This window comes from Pristiophorus japonicus, chromosome 6 (genome assembly GCF_044704955.1).
Source record: "Pristiophorus japonicus isolate sPriJap1 chromosome 6, sPriJap1.hap1, whole genome shotgun sequence".
NCBI classification, from domain to species: Eukaryota; Metazoa; Chordata; class Chondrichthyes; family Pristiophoridae; genus Pristiophorus; species Pristiophorus japonicus.
The window spans coordinates 3,462,717-3,482,039 of record NC_091982.1 but is presented as its reverse complement, the minus strand read 5'-3'; the positions used below and the strand labels follow the sequence as shown (position 1 = coordinate 3,482,039).

At 44.6% G+C, this 19,323-nt stretch overlaps 1 protein-coding gene across 4 annotated transcripts in view; it reads left to right on the top strand.

Moving 5' to 3' along the window:
* Positions 1 to 19,323, top strand: part of LOC139265528 (H(+)/Cl(-) exchange transporter 5) — a 144,169-nt gene that overhangs the window by 47,130 nt on the left and 77,716 nt on the right. For 3 of the 4 annotated variants that reach the window (XM_070882556.1, XM_070882553.1, XM_070882555.1), the window contains one exon: positions 10,859 to 11,022. In XM_070882556.1, the coding sequence (XP_070738657.1) occupies positions 10,875 to 11,022 (148 nt within the window). In that variant the 5' untranslated portion in view covers positions 10,859 to 10,874. Of the gene's footprint in view, positions 1 to 10,858; positions 11,023 to 15,524; positions 15,633 to 19,323 lie in introns of those variants that run through there. The other variant, XM_070882557.1, reaches the window with a different exon arrangement.

Here is a 19,323-nt window from a genome sequence, read left to right as displayed (position 1 = left end):
CTACCCCCAATCCCATGTGCTCTAACTTTGCACATCAATCTCTTGTGTGGGACCTTGTCATACGCCTTCTGAAAGTCCAAATATACCACATCAACTGGTTCTCCCTTGTCCACTCTACTGGAAACATCCTCAAAAAATTCCAGAAGATTTGTCAAGCATGATTTCCCTTTCACAAATCCATGCTGACTTGGACCTATCATGTCACCTCTTTCCAAATGCTATGACATCCTGGTGTGCAATGGTCACCACACGTTAAAAAAATCCACACACAGGCATCTTCCACCCCCTCAATTGGAGTTCAGGACTGGAACAGCGGGTCCTTCATTCAAACACCTGTGAACTCATGTGGAAGCAAGTCATCCTCGTTCGAGGGACCACCTATGATGATGATGGTAGAGGCTGAGGTCAGAGTGAGGATGGGATGGGGAATTAAAATGGTAGGCAACTGGAAGCTCGGTCATGCTTGCGGACTGAACGGAGGTGTTGAGCAAAGCGATCACCCAATCTTTGTTGGTTCTCCCAAATGTAAAGGAAACTGCAATGTGAGCAGCGAATGCAGTATACTAAATTGAAAGAGGTACAAGTAAATCACTGTTTCATCTGAAAAGAGTGTTTGGGTCCTTGTTGGTCAGAAGGGAGGAGGTGAAAGGGCAGGTATTGCATCTCCTGGACTTGCACGGGAAGATGACATGGAAAGGGGAGTGGGTGTTAGGGGTGATTGAAGAATGGACCAGGATGTCGCGGAGGAAACTATCCCTTTGGAATGCTGAAAGGGGAGGGGAAGATGTTTTGATGGTGGCATCTCACTGGAGGTGATGGAAATGGTGAAGGATCACCTGTTGAATTTGGAGGCTAATGGGGTGGAAGGTGAGGACAAGGGAATCTCTATTGTGGTATTGGGATGGAGGGGAAGGGGTGAGAGCAGAAGTGTGGGAAATGGGATTGGCATGGTCAAGGGCCCTGTTGACCACAAGTCGAGGGCCCTGTTGACCACAGTCGAGGGGAATCCTCGAATGAGAAAAAGGAAAACATTCTACTGGTGTGGAAGGAGGCATCATCGGAACAGATGCGATGGAGAAACTGGGAGAATGAAATAGAATCCTGACAGGAACCGAGGTGGGAGCTAATCATGGTAGCTGTGGGAGTCAATGGACTTATAGTAGATATAAAGAAAAACCCATGTTTTGGAATCTGTCAAGTTTTCAACAAACGATCGTGTGGGCCGGATCTTGACCCAGAGCTGAAAACTAACATGCAGGATTGGTCAGTTTTTGCACTTAGAAGCTGCCTAGAAAGAAGGATAATGCCATAAATGGATAAGTCAGCCCATGAAGGGAACAGATAGAATCATAGAATGGTTACAACATGGAAGGAAGGCCATTCAGCCCGTCGAGCCCGTGCTGGCTCTCTGGAAGAGTGCCTCAGCTAGTCCCACTCCCTTTCCCTGTCGCGTTGGAAATTTTTATCTTTGAGGTAGTTATCCAACTTCGTTTTGAAAGCTGTGATTGCGTCTGCCTCCACCACCCTTTCAGGCAGTGCATTCCAGATCCTAACCACTCACTGCGATCATGCAATGGCTGCTTATTCCTGTTTTTGAGGTATGAACAAAGTAGAATTTGCTTTGACTGTTACTATCTATGTTCACTTGTCTGTAAATAAAGCAGCTTAATGATTCATATCTGGCTTCATCTCTTAAGTGTTTCTCAGTCTGCCTTCAGAAAAGACATAACCATTTCAGATCAAAATGGGGTCTTATTGTTATGCCCATGCCTTTCACTATTGTATAGTTAGATATTGACCAGTATGGGCACACTCCTGAAAATAAGATGCTTGCACCAGTTATGGGAACAGCCAACACGATTGTACCTTAAAGAATATCTAAGGTTGTTCCTAAATTTGTAACATCCTTCCTCTCGTGATGGTATGGCTTAGATCAAGCACTTCATAGAAACATAGAAAATAGTTGCAGGAGTAGGCCATTTGGCCCTTCGAGCCTGCACCACCATTCAATGAGTTCATGGCTGAACATGCAACTTCAGTACCCCATTCCTGCTTTCTCCTGATCCCCCTAATAGTAAGAAACATAGAAACATAGAAAATAGGTGCAGGAGTAGGCCATTCGGCCCTTCTAGCCTGCACCGCCATTCAATGAGTTCATGGCTGAACATTCAACTTCAGTACCCCATTCCTGCTTTCTCGCCATACCCCTTGATCCCCCTAGCAGTAAGGACCTCATCTAACTCCTTTTTGAATATATTTAGTGAATTGGCCTCAACAACTTTCTGTGGTAGAGAATTCCACAGGTTCACCACTCTCTGGGTGAAGAAGTTCCTCCGCATCTCGGTCCTAAATGGCTTACCCCTTATCCTTAGACTGTGACCCCTGGTTCTGGACTTCCCCAACATTGGGAACATTCTTCCTGCATCTAACCTGTCTAACCCCGTCAGAATTTTATATGTTTCTATGAGGTCCCCTCTCATTCTTCTGAACTCCAGTGAATACAAGCGCAGTTGATCCAGTCTTTCTTGATAGGTCAGTCCCGCCATCCCGGGAATCAGTCTGGTGAACCTTCGCTGCACTCCCTCAATAGCAAGAATGTCCTTCCTCAGGTTAGGAGACCAAAACTGTACACAATACTCCAGGTGTGGCCTCACCAATGCCCTGTACAACTGTAGCAACACCTCCCTGCCCCTGTACTCAAATCCCCTTGCTATGAAGGCCAACATGCCATTTGCTTTCTTAACCGCCTGCTGCACCTGCATGCCAACCTTCAATGACTGATGTACCATGACACCCAGGTCTCTTTGCACCTCCCCTTTTCCTAATCTGTCACCATTCAGATAATAGTCTGTCTCTCTGTTTTTACCACCAAAGTGGATAACCTCACATTTATCCACATTATACTTCATCTGCCATGCATTTGCCCACTCACCTAACCTATCCAAGTCGCTCTGCAGCCTCACAGCATCCTCCTCGCAGCTCACACTGCCACCCAACTTAGTGTCATCCGCAAATTTGGAGATACTACATTTAATCCCCTCATCTAAATCATTAATGTACAGTGTAAACAGCTGGGGCCCCAGCACAGAACCTTGCGGTACCCCACTAGTCACTGCCTGCCATTCTGAAAAGTACCCATTTACTCCTACTCTTTGCTTCCTGTCTGACAACCAGTTCTCAATCCATGTCAGTACACTACCCCCAATCCCATGTGCTCTAACTTTGCACATCAATCTCTTGTGTGGGACCTTGTCGAACGCCTTCTGAAAGTCCAAATATACCACATCAACTGGTTCTCCCTTATCCACTCTACTGGAAACATCCTCAAAAAATTCCAGAAGATTTGTCAAGCATGATTTCCCTTTCACAAATCCATGCTGACTTGGACCTATCATGTCACCTCTTTCCAAATGCACTGCTATGACATCCTTAATAATTGATTCCATCATTTTACCCACTACCGATGTCAGGCTGACCGGTCTATAATTCCCTGTTTTCTCTCTCCCTCCTTTTTTAAAAAGTGGGGTTACATTGGCTACCCTCCACTCCATAGGAACTGATCCAGAGTCAATGGAATGTTGGAAAATGACTGTCAACGCATCCACTATTTCCAAGGCCACCTCCTTAAGTACTCTGGGATGCAGTCCATCAGGCCCTGGGGATTTATCGGCCTTCAATCCCATCAATTTCCCCAACACAATTTCCCGGCTAATAAGGATTTCCCTCAGTTCCTCCTCCTTACTAGACCCCCCGACCCCTTTTATAACCGGAAGGTTGTTCGTGTCCTCCTTCGTGAATACCGAACCAAAGTACTTGTTCAATTGGTCCGTCATTTCTTTGTTCCCCGTTATGACTTCCCCTGATTCTGACTGCAGGGGACCTACATTTGTCTTTACTAACCTTTTTCTCTTTACATATCTATAGAAACTTTTGCAATCCGTCTTAATGTTCCCTGCAAGCTTCTTCTCATACTCCATTTTCCCTGCCCTAATCAAACCCTTTGTCCTCCTCTGCTGAGTTCTAAATTTCTCCCAGTCCCCAGGTAAGGACTACATCTAACTCATTTTTGAATATATTTAGTGAATTGGCCTCAACAACTTTCTGTGGTAGAGAATTCCACAGGTTCACCACTCTCTGGGTGAAGAAGTTTCTCCGCATCTCGGTCCTAAATGGCTTACTCCTTATCCTTAGACTGTGACCCCTGGTTCTGGACTTCCCCAACATTGGGAACATTCTTCCTGCATCTAACCTGTCTAAACCCGTCATAATTTTAAAAGTTTCTATGAGATCCCCTCTCATTTTTCTGAACTCCAGTGTATACAAGCCCAGTTGATCCAGTCTTTCTTGATATGTCAGTCCCGCCATCCGGGAATCAGTCTGGTGAACCTTCGCTGCACTCCCTCAATAGCAAGAATGTCCTTCCTCAAGTTAGGAGACCAAAACTGTACACAATACTCCAGGTGTGGCCTCACCAAGGCCCTGTCCAACTGTAGTAACACCTCCCTGCCCCTGTACTCAAATCCCCTTGCTATGAAGGCCAACATGCCATTTGCTTTCTTAACCGCCTGCTGTACCTGCATGCCAACCTTCAATGATGTACCATGACACCCAGGTCTCGTTGCACCTCCCCTTTTCCTAATCTGTCACCATTCAGATAATAATCTGTCTCTTTTTTACCACCCAAGTGGATAACCTCACATTTATCCACATTATACCTCATCTGCCATGCATTTGCATCTTGGGGAAATTGCATACATTACAGCGTGGTATGGTTAGACACAGTTGGAAATCAAGGGTGCTTCAGTGAGTGAGTTATTTTGAGAGTCTGCTCCTGAAGGTGTTGACTCTTGCTGGGGAATGGTTTCTCCAGTGCTTCACTCAATTGGCCATTACTTATCTTAGAAATTGGCGATCAGTATCGACAGATTATTTGAATGCAGGATTCATCACATTGAAACACAATTTTGTTTTCCACAAAAGTGAATTTTCCAGCAGGAGTCACTGGATAGTGATCAGGAAATTCTGGCTGAGGTCAGCTAGCTCAACACAGGCAGATGCTCAAACCTACAACCTCCTGGTCTGTTTGGCTCAGCTACTCATTGAATAAACTCAGTAAAGTTTGATGACTCTTATGACTGCTTTGTTCTTGTATCTGAATGATTTTGCATTCTTTCAAAAAGTTCTCCATATACATTCTTTATTTTGAGGAGTGCAATAAAAAGGTTTCTATGTAGAATATTATGAAGCTCTGCCTGTCTACCGCGACCTCATCCTTAAGATTTTTGCAGCTGTTTTACCCTGGTCAGCAAGAGATGTGATATGGACTGGCTTATGTGCTCACAGGACTGAAGCTTGATCCATTCGAAACTTATGTTTTTTCCCCTCTGGGTTTGTGCCTTTCCCAGGTGACTAAAAGGCTGCAAGTGGGCCAGGGATTATGTAGGAAGGGTAAACAGGCCTATGTAACCTGAGCGTTTCCCCTGTCCATTCGTGTGCGCACTTTGGCTGCCATTCCGAATCCGAGCCATTCGATGCTTTTCCACTTTTCCCCCCTCTTTCCTTTTCTCTTTATCCTTCCCTGACCGTTCTTTCCAGTCATCATGCCGTCTTTCATCTCTCCTCTCTCGGTTACTCTGCCCTCCCAAATCCCTACCCCAATCCTTCATTACTCTTCGACCTTCCTACTCTCCTGCCGTCCTCCTAGGCTTGATCCACCCAGACAAGTGTACAGCTTCCCTCTGTGCCTCTTTTGGCATCCTACGAAGGGCCCATCGAGGCACTTGTCACTGCCTCCTTAGGAGCAACAACCCCAACTGTCCCATCTTATACTCTCGCCAACCTTCCTGCCTAGCATCCACTGGGGGATAATCTTGCCAATCTCCTCCCCGTCCAACTCACCTCCCTCCCACAGCGCTGACCCTGTGGACGCAGGCAGTGGGGCAGCCATCATCGACTTTCTCCGCATCTCCCTCAAGAACGTCCGTTCGTTTGCAAACAAGGTCCTTCGCATCCATGAGCTTGTGGATGATTGCATCGACATCATGGCCCTGACAGAAACCTGGTTGAAGGACGATGACACCTTACCGTTAAATGAAGCCTCCCCGCCTGAATATACCTTCCACCACTTGCCTCGTTCAGACCGCCGTGGTGGAGGTGTGACTATATCATCAGTAAATCACACCTTGGTCTGTCCCCGTACTCCTCCGCCACTTTCTACTCCTTTGAGTATCTCGACCTTTTCCACCCTCCTCACCTATCATTTAAAATTCTTGTTCTCTACCGCCCACCCAAGTACTATAAACATTTTATTACCGATATTTCTTCCCGACTCTTTCCTCCCTCAGTCTCTGCACCGAACGACTTCTCATCTTCGGTGATTTCAACCTCCATCTCAATTCATAATGCTTTCTTTCCTCTGAGTTCACTAGCCTCCTATCCTCCCTTAATCTCTCCTTCCATGTAAACTCCACAACCCATTTCCCCCCCCCCCCCCCCCCACCCCGGTCTTTGACCTTGCCATCTCTTGTGGCCAATCATAGATGAACCCATCTCTGACCATTTCCTCATATCGATCTCCACCCACTCCCTTCTTCCCCCCTCCCCCCCCCACACACACACACACAATCCTACCTCCTTCCGTGTCTGCCCCTGGAAAAAAACCTCTCTCCCAACTCTCTTACAACTGCACTTATGAACTCCAGCCGTGGGCCCTCCATTCACCAGGATATTTCTGCAGCTACTGATCTGCTCAATCACACCCTCACCACCACCTTTAATGCCCTAGTCTCTGTTAAAATAATTGCTCGCTCTCTCACTTGCCATTCCCTCGGTACAGCCCTGATCTTCGCTCCCTTAAGTCCAACGGATGCAGACTTGAAAGGATATGACGGTTTTGCCATTCATTGCCAGATCTGGCTGGACCACATAAAGCTTATCGGGTCCTGCTCTCGTCTGACAAAATTGCTCGCTATTCCAGAATCATTCTGGAATGTAAAGATAATCCCCGGCTTCTATTCTCCTCTTTTAAACCCCCCTCACCAGTCTCCACCCTCATCTCCGACACTAAGTGTGAGGAGCTCATGGATGACTTTGTCTCTAAGATTGAGACCATCTGTTCGGCTGCCTCTGCCGCTTCCCTTCCCTCCCCTCGCTCACTAGGCCAAATTTATTGTAAGGATGACCCCTGCCGTAGCTCTGACTTCACATCTTTCTCCAGCTTCACTGCAATCTCCCTCATGACCTTTCCGGGCTCATCCTGTCCAGGAGACCCACTTCCTGCTCCCTCAACCCTATTCCCATCAAACTGCTGACCACCCAACTTCTTTTTTTGGCTCCCATGTTAGCTGACATTGTTAACAGTTCCCTCTCCTCAGGTACTGGCCCCCTCTCCCTCAAATCTGCCGTCATCACCCCTCTCCTCAAAAAACCAAACCTCGACCCCTCCGTCCTTGCAAACTACCGTCCCATCTCCAACCTCCCTTTCCTGTCCAAAGCCCTTGAACGTGTTGTCACTTCCCAAATCTATGCCCATCTTTCCCACAATTCCATGTTTGAATCCCTCCAATCCGGATTCCGTGCCCGCCACAGTACCGAAACATCTCTCATCAAAGTCACTAATGACATCCTTTGTGACTGTCAAAGGCAAACTATCTCTCATTGTCCTTCTTGACTTGTCTGCAGCCTTTGACACGGTTGACCACTCTATCCTTCTCCACCGTTGTCCAGCTGTGTGGGACTGCATTTGCCTGGTTCCATTCTTACCGATCTAACCATAGCCAGACAATCACCTGCAACGGCTTCTCTTCCCACCCCTGCATCTCCTGGCTGGCCTCCCACATTCGACCCGACAATAAACTAGAGGTGATCCAAAACTCAGCTGCCTGTGTCCTAACTTGTGTCCTGCTCACCCATCACCCCTGTGCTCGCTGACCTACATTGGCTTCTGGTTAAGCAATGCGCAGATTTCAAAATTCTCATCCTTATTTTCAAATCCCTCCATGGCCTCGCCCCTCCCTATCTCTAATCTCCTCCAGCCCACAACCCCCTAAGATGTCTGCGCTCCTCTAATTCAGCCCTCTTGAACATTCATGATTATAATCGCTCAACCATTGGTGACCGTGCCTTCTGTTGCCTAGGCCCCAAGCTCTGGAACTCCCTGCCCAAACATCTCCGCCTCTCTACCTCTCTTTCCTCCTTCAAGACGCTCCTTAAAACCTACCTCTTTGACCAAACTTTTGGTCACCTGCCCTGATTTCTACTTGTGCGGCTCGGTGTCAAATTGTTTTATCTCATAATACTCCTGTGTAGCACCTTGGGACGTTTCACTACTTGGAAGGTGCTACATAAATAGCAGTTGTTGTTGTATTCCAGGAGCCTGGTGTGAGTGAGCCAACTTCTGACATTTATGTTGCATCCATTTTACAGACTCATAGACCCAGGTAAAATTCTCTGACATTGGATTCTTGGAAAATTAATTCAAAGAACAGTATAAAAACATATATACTCACCGGTTAGAACACTCACCAAGAATCAAAGGGATGGTTGGGATGAGGGAAGAGAGTGGGCAGTGGTCTCTCCAGGGGAATCGATAAGCAACAGTGATCTGTGTTCTTGTAGCACTGCCAGAATATGATGAATTGCTAAAACTTTTATTTACTAGATATGTTGAAGTGCTTTAGCTTTGGGACTTTGTTTACTGGAAACATAACCTTCCCTTCCTCAGCTTGTTTGTTTATCACTGTGTGTACTCTGTTTTAGGCGCTTGATGTTCTGCCAAAAAACACATCCACTCTTCCTTTTGCCTGCAGTGAAGTGGAATGTTTCACTTGGTGGCAGTTGTACAGAGAGAGCAACTTGTGGCATGAGGAAACCGGACTGTATATTGGAGGTCCCAGCTAGCTGTTCTTGAATTTTCAAGATTTGCCTGGAGTTACACAGGCCTGGTTTGGTTTTGTCCCAAATTGAAGCCTGATGGGTGATACAAGTATCACATATGCATGATACGAGCTGTTGGTAGAAAATGCTCCACGTTAAGTATTCAGCTTGACTGAGCGTTTTGGATAGTGGCAGCAGAAGAACGTTGCTGTCAGTATATCTGAAAGGATGTCCTGAAAGTTTGTTGTCTGTAGAAGTTTAGTGTAACTAAATAGCTTGTAATTACAACTTTGACTAAAATTACTTTGTAGAAACAATTCTAAACACATTTTAACTTAAATTAGGTAATTTTAAATTGCACTTTAATAATTTATGAAGTTACCAATATTTAAAAGCTTAACTGAAAGGGATAAAAAGGATACATTTTAATTTTTTCCCCTGCCTCCGGTACCTCACCAATGCAGCCATTCTTTAAATGTGAGACAAGATAATGAATTACAGAATGCAGCTTTACTGTGGAAGGGTGTCATAGCTAAGCATAACCTGATATCGAATTTGAGGATATCTAGGCAAATTGTAGTGCCCAATTGCCATCTTGGCTGACATCAGCAAGCGTAGATTTTTCTAGTCTGTGCAGCTTAACATGATGTTTCATGTATTGATCCATGGAGGTATTGGGAGACATCTTTCATGTAAATAAATGCAAGTATTGTTGTAGTTAATCAATTTCACCAATCCCAGAACCAGAAGCAGTTGTTCCTTTTAACCAATTTAATCCCAGAAATGTGGCCAATTGATCAGAGACTTTGCATTTCAGCAAATCACAGCCCAGAAGTTTAGCCTTAGAACTGTGTCTGTAGTGCCATTTCTGATATATTCGGTAAGAAAAAAGGTTCTTGCAACATACAATTGACAGTTTCTCTGTCCTTTCTCCCCATCTCCCAGCTAAACCTGATTTGCAACAGACGCGTTTATTTGTACTGCCAAATGGCCGCCATGCTCCACCCTTTGTTTCTGATTGGTCCCCTTGGAGAATAAGCCACACCCTGAAGTTTCACAGGAATGTGTAACTAGAACCGCCCATCCCAAGGTCTCACTGACTTTGCAAATTGTAACTCGGTCCACTTTGACTTCCTAAAGCGACAGAGGATAGAGCTCCCCAGAAGACAGCAAGGGCCAGCCAAAGTGCCTTACCCCAGTCCAATGCAAATTGTTGATGAGCACAATTTTTACCACAAAACATCCTGTGCATATTCTGGGGTGTGAAATGAGGTATAAACATTAAGTGGCCGAAATTAGATTTAGCGCCCGTAGAGATGGGGCAGAGAATGGAGCGAAGTTCGGGACTTTGTTTTTCGGGAAAATTCCTGGTGCTGTTGGAGGTGGGAGCGGAAGGTAGGCGATGTCATTTAGTGCCGTGCTGACCATACCAGTGTGCCGCTGACACATCACAATGTCCCTCCCCTTCACAAGGGGAGAGACGCTGCGAGGCCTGGTGATGCCTCCATGGTGGCCACTGGGAAGAGGTTCGGCCGGGCCAGTGGCCCGACACCCAAGAGGGGCTGCCTGTTGGCGTCCTGACAGAACCAGCGGCCGCCATTGTCGGGCCGACTCAGGAGTCGATCGACAATTAAAACAAAATGGTGTGCCCTTTGCTTTAAGGGCGGCCGCAGTGCCCAGCCATTGGCTGCTTCGCGCCCCGACCAGCAATTCCCTCCCGCGGGGCGCAAAAGGGACCAGTATGCCGGGCAGGGCGGGACAGACTGAGTGCAGCAGAAACCCCCCGGCCTGGGGACAATTGCAGATGGGTTGCACCCTCTGTCTGGGACAAAAAGGCTTTGCCTTTGAGGTGGTAATGGGCTTTTAAAAAAGGGGCAATTTCAGCCCATAAAATTCTGTACCACATATTCTTGCGAAGTTAGTTAGTTTAGAAGTTTTCAACTCCACCATCTGTGTTTCCTAATATTTTGTTTTTGTCTTGCAGATTTTAGCAAGTAAAAATGGCCAAAGATCAGTTTTACCGAAGGGGTAGTTTTAATAGCTATCAAAGCAACACAAGTGATGAAGATATGGTGGAGATTGCAGGAGCACCTCTGGACTTTTCTTTGGCAGATGATGTTCCTCCACTAGACAGGGATCCACAAGAAGGTATGGAGCAAGGAAACCTGCAGATGTTTCAGTGAATTTGTGTGGGGGAAGGTTATGCTTCCAATTATTTTAAGATCATAACATTGAATAGTTGTGGAGTCATTCACCATACAATTATCATAGAACAGCTTTATTTTGAATTATCAGTGCTTGTAGTTCAATCTGGTTCTATTTTATTTTGCATGCTATGAATGAAGAATTTCCTAATAATTAGTTGCAGATTAATTTTCTGTAAGGCATGTGTTAGTGATCTAACAATCTTAATTACTTTACTAAACTTTAAGTTAAGGAGCTCCATGTCATAATTGCTTTGGGGAAAGATTGCTGCGTTTTTAAAAGAAACTGAATGATGGTTAATTTATACGACTTAAGAATTTGTTCATTTCGAACATTCACCAGTTCTGATGAAGGGTCAACGACCCCAAACGTTAACTTGGTTTCTCTCCACAGATGCTGCCTGACCCGTTGAGATTTCCAGCATTCTGTTTTTATGTTAATTAAGACAAGTTCAGCTGAGGCAGCAGTAGGAATGCTGTGTTTTTCTAGGGCACCCTTGGGTTAAGGAAAGGAAAATTGGCAGGGTTTCCACTTCTGATTACCACCCAAATGATAGAATTTTTTCAAATATAATACTGCAAATTTGTTATCTAATGTCAGCGATGAAGAGAACAATATGGGGTGGGGAAACTTTAACTAAACCGAGGCCCCGTCTGCCCCTCAACTAAATGTAAAATATCCCATGCCACTATTTTGAAAAAGAGCAGGGGAGTTATCCCCAGTGTCCTGGGGCCAATATTTATCCCTCAATCAACATAACAAAAAACAGATTATCTGGTCATTATTACATTGCTGTTTGTGGGAGCTTGCTGTGTGCAAGTTGGCTGTCACGTTTTCCACATGACAACAGTGACTGCACCAAAAGTACTTCATTGGCTGTAAAGCGCTTTGAGACGTCCGATGGTCATGCTATATAAATGCAAGTCTCTTTTTCTCTCTCTCTCTCTCCTTTTTCTCTCTCTCTCTCCTTTTTCTCTCTTTTTCTCTTTCTCTCTTTTTCTCCTTTTCTTTCTCTTTTTTTCCTTTTCTTTTTCCTTTTCTTTTTCTTTTTCTTTCTTTTCTCTTTCCTCTTTCCTCTTTTCTCTTTCTTAGGATTTAGAGCTGTAAAATAATTTGAAATTGAGTATTTACCAAGCTTATACAGCATAGCTCAGTGGATTTAAAAACATATTAATGGTTCAATAAATCTTCAAGTTCCTATCTAGATATATTGACAAAGCATTGGAGGATGGGAATGGATCATAAGCAATTCACGAATCAAAGTGCTTTTAATACAATTAAAAATATGTAAACTGGTGATTTTGGTTTTTTCAGGACCTTTTTTATTGATTGCCATTATACCAACATTTAAATTTGGATAAACGTTGACTATCGATAGTGATTGTGTGTGTCCTCCCTGTCAAAAAGGGTGATATTTGTTTGAGCAGATAATACCACCTGTGAAATTGCAGCTTAATTACATAAAATTGGCCTGTGAATTTGTTGTGGGAATAGAAAAAGAAAACTTGCATTTATATAACTTTTTTCAAGCCCTCTTGACATTATTAAAGCACTTTATTGCTAATAATTTACTTTTTGAAGGTAGTTATTGTTTTATCGGCAAATGTAGCAGCCAATAAAGCACACTGTAAAGTCCCAGAAACAGCAACAACATAAATGACTAGTTCATTTGTTATTGGTGGTGTTGGTTGAGGGATAAATGTTGGTTGTGTCATCAGGAGAACTGCCTACTCTTCTCCATGGGAGTGGCAATGGCTCTATGGGAACGGTACAGGTAGCCCCCTCTCAAGATGACAGCTCACTTACTCTTTTGCCACCCTGTCTACCAATGTCTACCATGGTGCCAGGAAGCCAGCTGGGCCAGGCTGCCACAGCAACTACAGAGATGCTGCAGTCAGTATTCTGACATCCTTGGCGGTCACCCACAACGGCCACAGAAGCTTTCCACCTTCCATGCTCCAGCTACTGAGGAACACCTCATAGGGGCACCAAGAGAGCACATAAAATCAGCACTAGGGGATTTTACCAGTTTTAGTTTGAGAATGTGTTGGGTTATTTTAAAACTGTAAACTATATGTTAAATGTGCTGAGTCCAGAAATTGTGCTTGTTCAATTGTGAAGTGCTGCAGAGCTGCCCTCTGAGCAGATGCATCTCACTACAGAGTGGATGGAATGGGATGGGGGCTGCTTGAGACTGGATAGAATGCAGAGCACCAAGACAACTCCAGTGAAGTGCACGTCAATTAGTTGCTATCGAAGGATTCTGGCTGTTGGCAGGTTTTGGATCCTGGCGCATCCTCACCATCCTTATTGTCTTCAGAATCTTGTTGCTCTTCGTGCTCTGGGACTCCGGATGCTGTCACCACAGCGACAACAACAACTTATATTTATATAGTGCCTTTAACATAGTAAATCGTCCCAAATGTTGTAGAGCACACAGCAAATCAGCACGATTCTCGACATCCACTGTGAACTGTGTTGAAGCATGCCTATGGATCCGTCTCGACAGTGGAACCTCTGCTTCAGCAACCTGAAGGTCTGATCGTTGAGTCCTCTGGTGAAAGCGTGGGTTGAATTGTATCTTGTTTCCGGTGCAGAAGTTGGGTTGTGCAGTGGTGTCATCAGTCACAACTGGAGGAGCTAATCCTTTTCCTCAAACAGCCATCCTCACACTCTTTCACTGGAGTTAAATATTGGGGCGGCGGGGGGCCGTGGTTGGAGCGAAGGATTGGGTTGGGGGGGGGGGGGCAGAGCGAAGGATGAATTCCTCAATTCTGCGGCCCGATAATTGGGTACACACTTGTAAGATGTGCTGGTGATTATCGCAGATGATCTGCAGATTGAGTGAATAGTAGTTCTTGCAGTTGACATAAATGTCAGGTTCTTGCATGTGAACTCGCAGGGCAATGTGGGTGCAGTTGAAAATGCCCTACACTTGGAGAAACTTACCATTTGGGCAAATCCCAAAGCCCTATCCTGCTGGTTTTGGACATCTATGTGGAAATAAAGTTGTTAGGCCTGTGCATTTGTAACCTGTGTGATGTGGCTCCTCCACCACTTACTCTCCTCTCCCTTCTCTCATACATAAGAACATCAGAAATAGGAGCAGGAGTAGCCCCTACGGCCCCTCGAGCCTGCTCCGCCATTCAATAAGATCATGGCTGATCTGATCATGGACTCAGCTCCACTTCCCTGCCCCCCTCCCATAACCCCTTATCTCCTTATCTTATAAGAAACTGTCTATTTCTGTCTTAAATTTACTCAATGTCCCAGCTTCCACAGCTCTCTGAGGCAGCGAATTCCACAGATTTACCTCTCTCCACAGCTGCTGCCTGCCCTACTGAGTGTTTCCAGTATTTTCTGTTGTTGTTTACGATTTCCAGCATCTGTAGTATTTTGCTTCTTGCATTAATGTTCAGGATTCCCTCACAATGAGTTTCTGACATCAGCTATGCTGTTGTTGGAAGCTACAAAGTGATGGCCAGGTGTTTTCCACAGGGAAAGAAGCCAATCAGCTGTCGCTGCAGAACAATCTCAGCACACCATGAAATAACTGGCTGTAGAGTGACAATAGCAAAAGCCTGGGAGCAAACCAGTTATCCACACTCTCCGTCAGGGATGATGACTATGTGTAGCTGGTCTAAAAAGTGAAACTAAAAAATGCATTTTCTATGGATCACCACTAGAAGACATGGGAGAGCAGGTTGAGGATGACTTGTATGAATCAGAAAGAATGCTGCTCCTATCCTCATTAAGAGGTTTGTCTCATTTGGTGATACTAAATTTAATTTTTAACCAATGTTAATCTGTGTACTCCTTTCAGCAGCAAAGTTCAGCAGTTCCAACATGCAATCCATTACTGTGTAGAATAAGAGTATCTGAAATATATTATTTTTCTTCCTATACCTAATTACAGTAGAATGACACTATATGTGGATTTTTTACCAGGGACTGAAAGCACATTACCTGAAAATGCATACATTTCCAAAAGTTTATCAAAAATATATTTACCATACTGGCAAATAAACATCGGTTTTCAAATAAATTATATAAGACAGAAGTTTAACACAAGCATAACATTTGCAAAACATTCTTTTTATATTTTTATATATAAAATCAATGTTGGGTGCAATCTACTTTTGTTGTACTTAACGTGTTTAAAATACTGAAGTCAGTTGCATATGATATTGCTTCCTTTGATATTCCCCAGTGATTTACAATGAACCGTCTGTACCATCACATTTTCTCCAAGTTCTGCTGTTCCAAATCTGAAAGGAGAAGGAAGGGGAAAAAAGTGCCTTGCTCCCAATATTAATCCAAGGTTTTGATCACATGGCTTGTCTGACGATGACTTCACAGGCAGCGTAAGCAGAACTGTGCAGGTGATTCCAGTCAATCAAACGAAAGCTGCTTTTCAGAGGCTAACATTTGCAGCTGCGGAGATTCTGTTGGAATGCTTGCTGACACTAATGAAGTCTCTGGACTGTACATGTCTGCTGCTCTTTTCCTGAGCCTGGTAAAGCATATTCCAGAAGAGTAAAGCATATGTGGAGGTAAGTTGTGCCTGAGGGGGGGTTGGGTAAGGACAAAAACACAACCTTGAGCTGATGACAAAATCAATAATCGAGCTGCCAGTAATTTACTTGGATTGAAATGCATCAAAGCAGTATTTTGAACCTTGCTACATTGACTCTGTTTTGTTTGCAATGTTAGGATAGGCAGATGTTTGCACTAATCTCCTGGTTTACAGACTGTTGGCCCTGGACCAGCATTTTACTTCCTTGCTTTTTATAGAAATTATTAAGTCCATACTTGGAATGAAGCTGTATATTGGTGTATTGTGTAAAGCAGAAATATGATCAAAATCCGCGAGTATCCAAATGAAACAAAAGTGATTATCTCAGAATATATCAAGGCTATTATTGATCAGCCTCGGGATTTCCTTTTAGAGACTACTGGTTTAATTTTCCCTGCAGGGAGTAATTGTGTGTTAAATGCTCTGCATCTGCACCATTGTATTGTCATTTTAAAACTTAGTTCTTTAAAGAGCTGAAAATACATTTTTTTTCCTGTGTCTGACTGACATTTTCGCTGGAGTTTCTTTCTTTTTGCATGTAGGAACTACCTTGGACAAATCCCACACTTGTATAGCATTTTCTAAAAATGCATATTGCAGTATTATTCTCTTAGCATGTAGAAAATGTCACTCTTTTTAATCCATTTTAATTTTGGTGGATAAAATGTTTTGTTATGCATCTCCTCCCCGCTGCCCCCTCCCCCTATCTGCTCTCCCAACAACATATCTCCTCAAATAATTCATCAGTAACATTTAAGCAATCTGTTGATGAGCCTTGGATAATATTTTTTTAGATCAATGAGGAAAAAATAACTCTCCCTATTTTTTCCTTTTTCTCCTCCCACTCTTCTGAAGCAACTCGCTTAATTTGGCACTTCTCCACAAACTGGGCAACCTCACTTACCAAGGTCCTGACGTTCCAGGTACCGAACTTCATATTGAAAGGTGGAAGATGCCTGTGCATGAGTTCTTTTAACGTGGGGTGGCCACTGGTTACCACACGGACTTAGCTGAGCGAGGTCTTGGTCCAGTGGCAAGGGGGTCCAAGACAACTGGAGACCAGGCACTGCTGTATGAGCCTAATTACCTACGGCGCAATGCAGGCCTAAGCTCGGCGCTAAGCAGCACCCTTTGGTGAGATGGTAAGAGATCCGAGGCCTGGCTGGGGACAGGCATTGGGAAGGCCAGAGGTCCATTTTATGGAAGGAGGAGAGGTCAGAGTGACCACAGCCATTGTGCACACCACGTGCTCGACAGAGACTCTGCCGTTGAGTGGGGCCAGCGGCTGGGGAAGAGGCCAAAGTGTCGTCGATGGATGAAGGGAGGCCAAGACATCGGCGGAGGATGAAGGGAGGCCCAGACATCGCCGATGAATTAAGGGAGGCCCAGGCATCGCCAATGGATGGTGGCCTGGAGGGAAGGCTTGCGCGTGAGGTCGGCCCAAAGCTGTTTTTGAAGCTGGTTGAAGGCTCACCGCTGCTGAGATCGCCGGGGGCCGCATGGAGCAGCTGAGTCGTCCGTGGGGAGCGAGAAGCGAGGGTCCAGCTGGAGGGACTTGGCAGCGAGATGGTTGGCCTGGAAGGTAGGCCGCAGTTGGGGGGTGGGGCATCGGCAGTGGGCCCTTGCAGCACGGTTTAAGGGGTAGGTAGAGTACTTTGAGGGTCGGAATTTGGACCAGAGGGGGCTTAGACGTTTGGAACTCCTGATGGCTTAGTGGATAAAGGCTCTTCATGGTGAACAGACCTGAAGGTTTCTGATTTGGTTGCAAGGTTGTGTGAACTACCTGATCTGAATGGTACAATTAACCTCAGTACCTATGGGTACAGTGAGGAAAAAACTCTTCTCTTTCCCAAGATTACAACAGTGACCACACTTCAAAAGTACATCAGATTAGCCCTGATCTTATTTAATGGTGGAGCAGGCATGAGGAGCCAAATGGCCTACTCCTGCTCCTATTTCCTATTAGCTGTAAAGCACTTTGGAACGTTCTGAGGATGTGAAAGGCATTATATTCTTATGTTCTTTCTAATCACTATCCAGTGACCTTGTTCAAAAATATGGGTTTGTATGTGTAGGGCAGGTTTACACAGGATTGAGCTACACTCCTATTTTTTTAGTTTAACTAGGTGTCTGACACCTCCACAAACTCATCACCATGCCTAAGAGTCTCCAAACTGTCGAAATCTCGACCTCCGAAAAGAATGACTCCGACACTTACAGCTCCGGTAGAAGTTTCCTTTTTAATTTACTTGCTCGCAAGGGGTAGGTCACACTCAGTCAAGGGCTAAATGAACACCTCCGAAATGGTTCAGTTTAACAAGATATTTATACAGTAAAACCAAAGTTCTGGCCTCTCCCTGTGTATTGCTCTGTCTCACAGTCAGTGAATACAGATAAAGAGTTAATTACTATATCCTGGTCCTGACATGGTATCCAGATATTTCCTTTTGTCAGGGTTATCAGAAAGCCAAACGGCCATTACTCCATGAGTCATAGGTAATGGGCTATCACCTGTCTTGTATTGTGTCAGGATTGTTTCAATTTCCTGGTCAGTTTATCTGTTTGCATCAAATGGATGAGGTCTCGGAAAGAGATAATGGCTAGAAGATAAGGGTGGGGTGACATGGAACTCCTGTAGTGTAGACAATAGGAGAGCACCATGGGGGGTTACTTGTCTCAGCATGACTTGTCTCCTAGCTGTCTGATGGCCATCAGCCATCTAACAGCAGGTTTAGCTGTTTATGCAAGCTGACTGCTAAAATGCAGAAAATTCTGGAAGGGCCAGGACTCCATTTTAATCAAAAGGCACACAAATACCGTATGGTATCAGCTTAGATAAAAATACTTTCCACAAAACAAACTAGTGAGAAATCCACACAAGTTGATTTTCTGTGTCCTGATTTGGAGTGGGAACTGTCTCCCTGTAAGGACACAGCTCATTTACCTAAACCCAGGACACCAGTAATCTTCCCATCATTTGTGAGACCACCCTAACCATTAGGGCAGAGATGTTCAATCTTTTGGAACTTTGTCACGATCTATTTGTCACAGTTAGCAATTGGGTCACACATAATTGCCCACTTTTGAGTCAGGAAAAATTACTGCTTAATAGTAACAGGTTAAGCCACTTTTATTATATATTACTCCAAGACTTTAAAAAAAAAATTAAAATTGAAAACCAAAGAGAGGGGCCATTTTAATAGCATCACAGCACATTCTCAGGAGGCTCGGAGGCAAGAGGGGTACAGGCTGATCCAAGCTGACACCAATGGCCTTTGTCATGATTAAACTCCATTTTTGAATTCCCACACTTGAGCTTTTTAATTTGTTGCACATGCCAATTTCACTTCCTCTGCTTCTGTCTCTGCCTACCTGTCTTTCTCCTTCTCCACCCCCAATATTTTTTCTTCCTCCTTCGGTCGGTCCCTCCTTCTGTCGGGGTCTGTGTGGTATGGGCCGTCTTCGTTACAAAGAACCTCCATCAAAGATTATACAGTTTAATGGTCGAGCCTAAACGATAGTACATGAAATATCGTTAAAATCAAAAGGCTCTGGGGTCCAGAGCTATTGGTGTTTGTGATCACTTGTTGTGGAACCAATGTACCCCCTCCCCACCAAGACTCCAACAGCCACAAAATGCTCTCAAAAAAAAAAACTCTCAAAAAAAA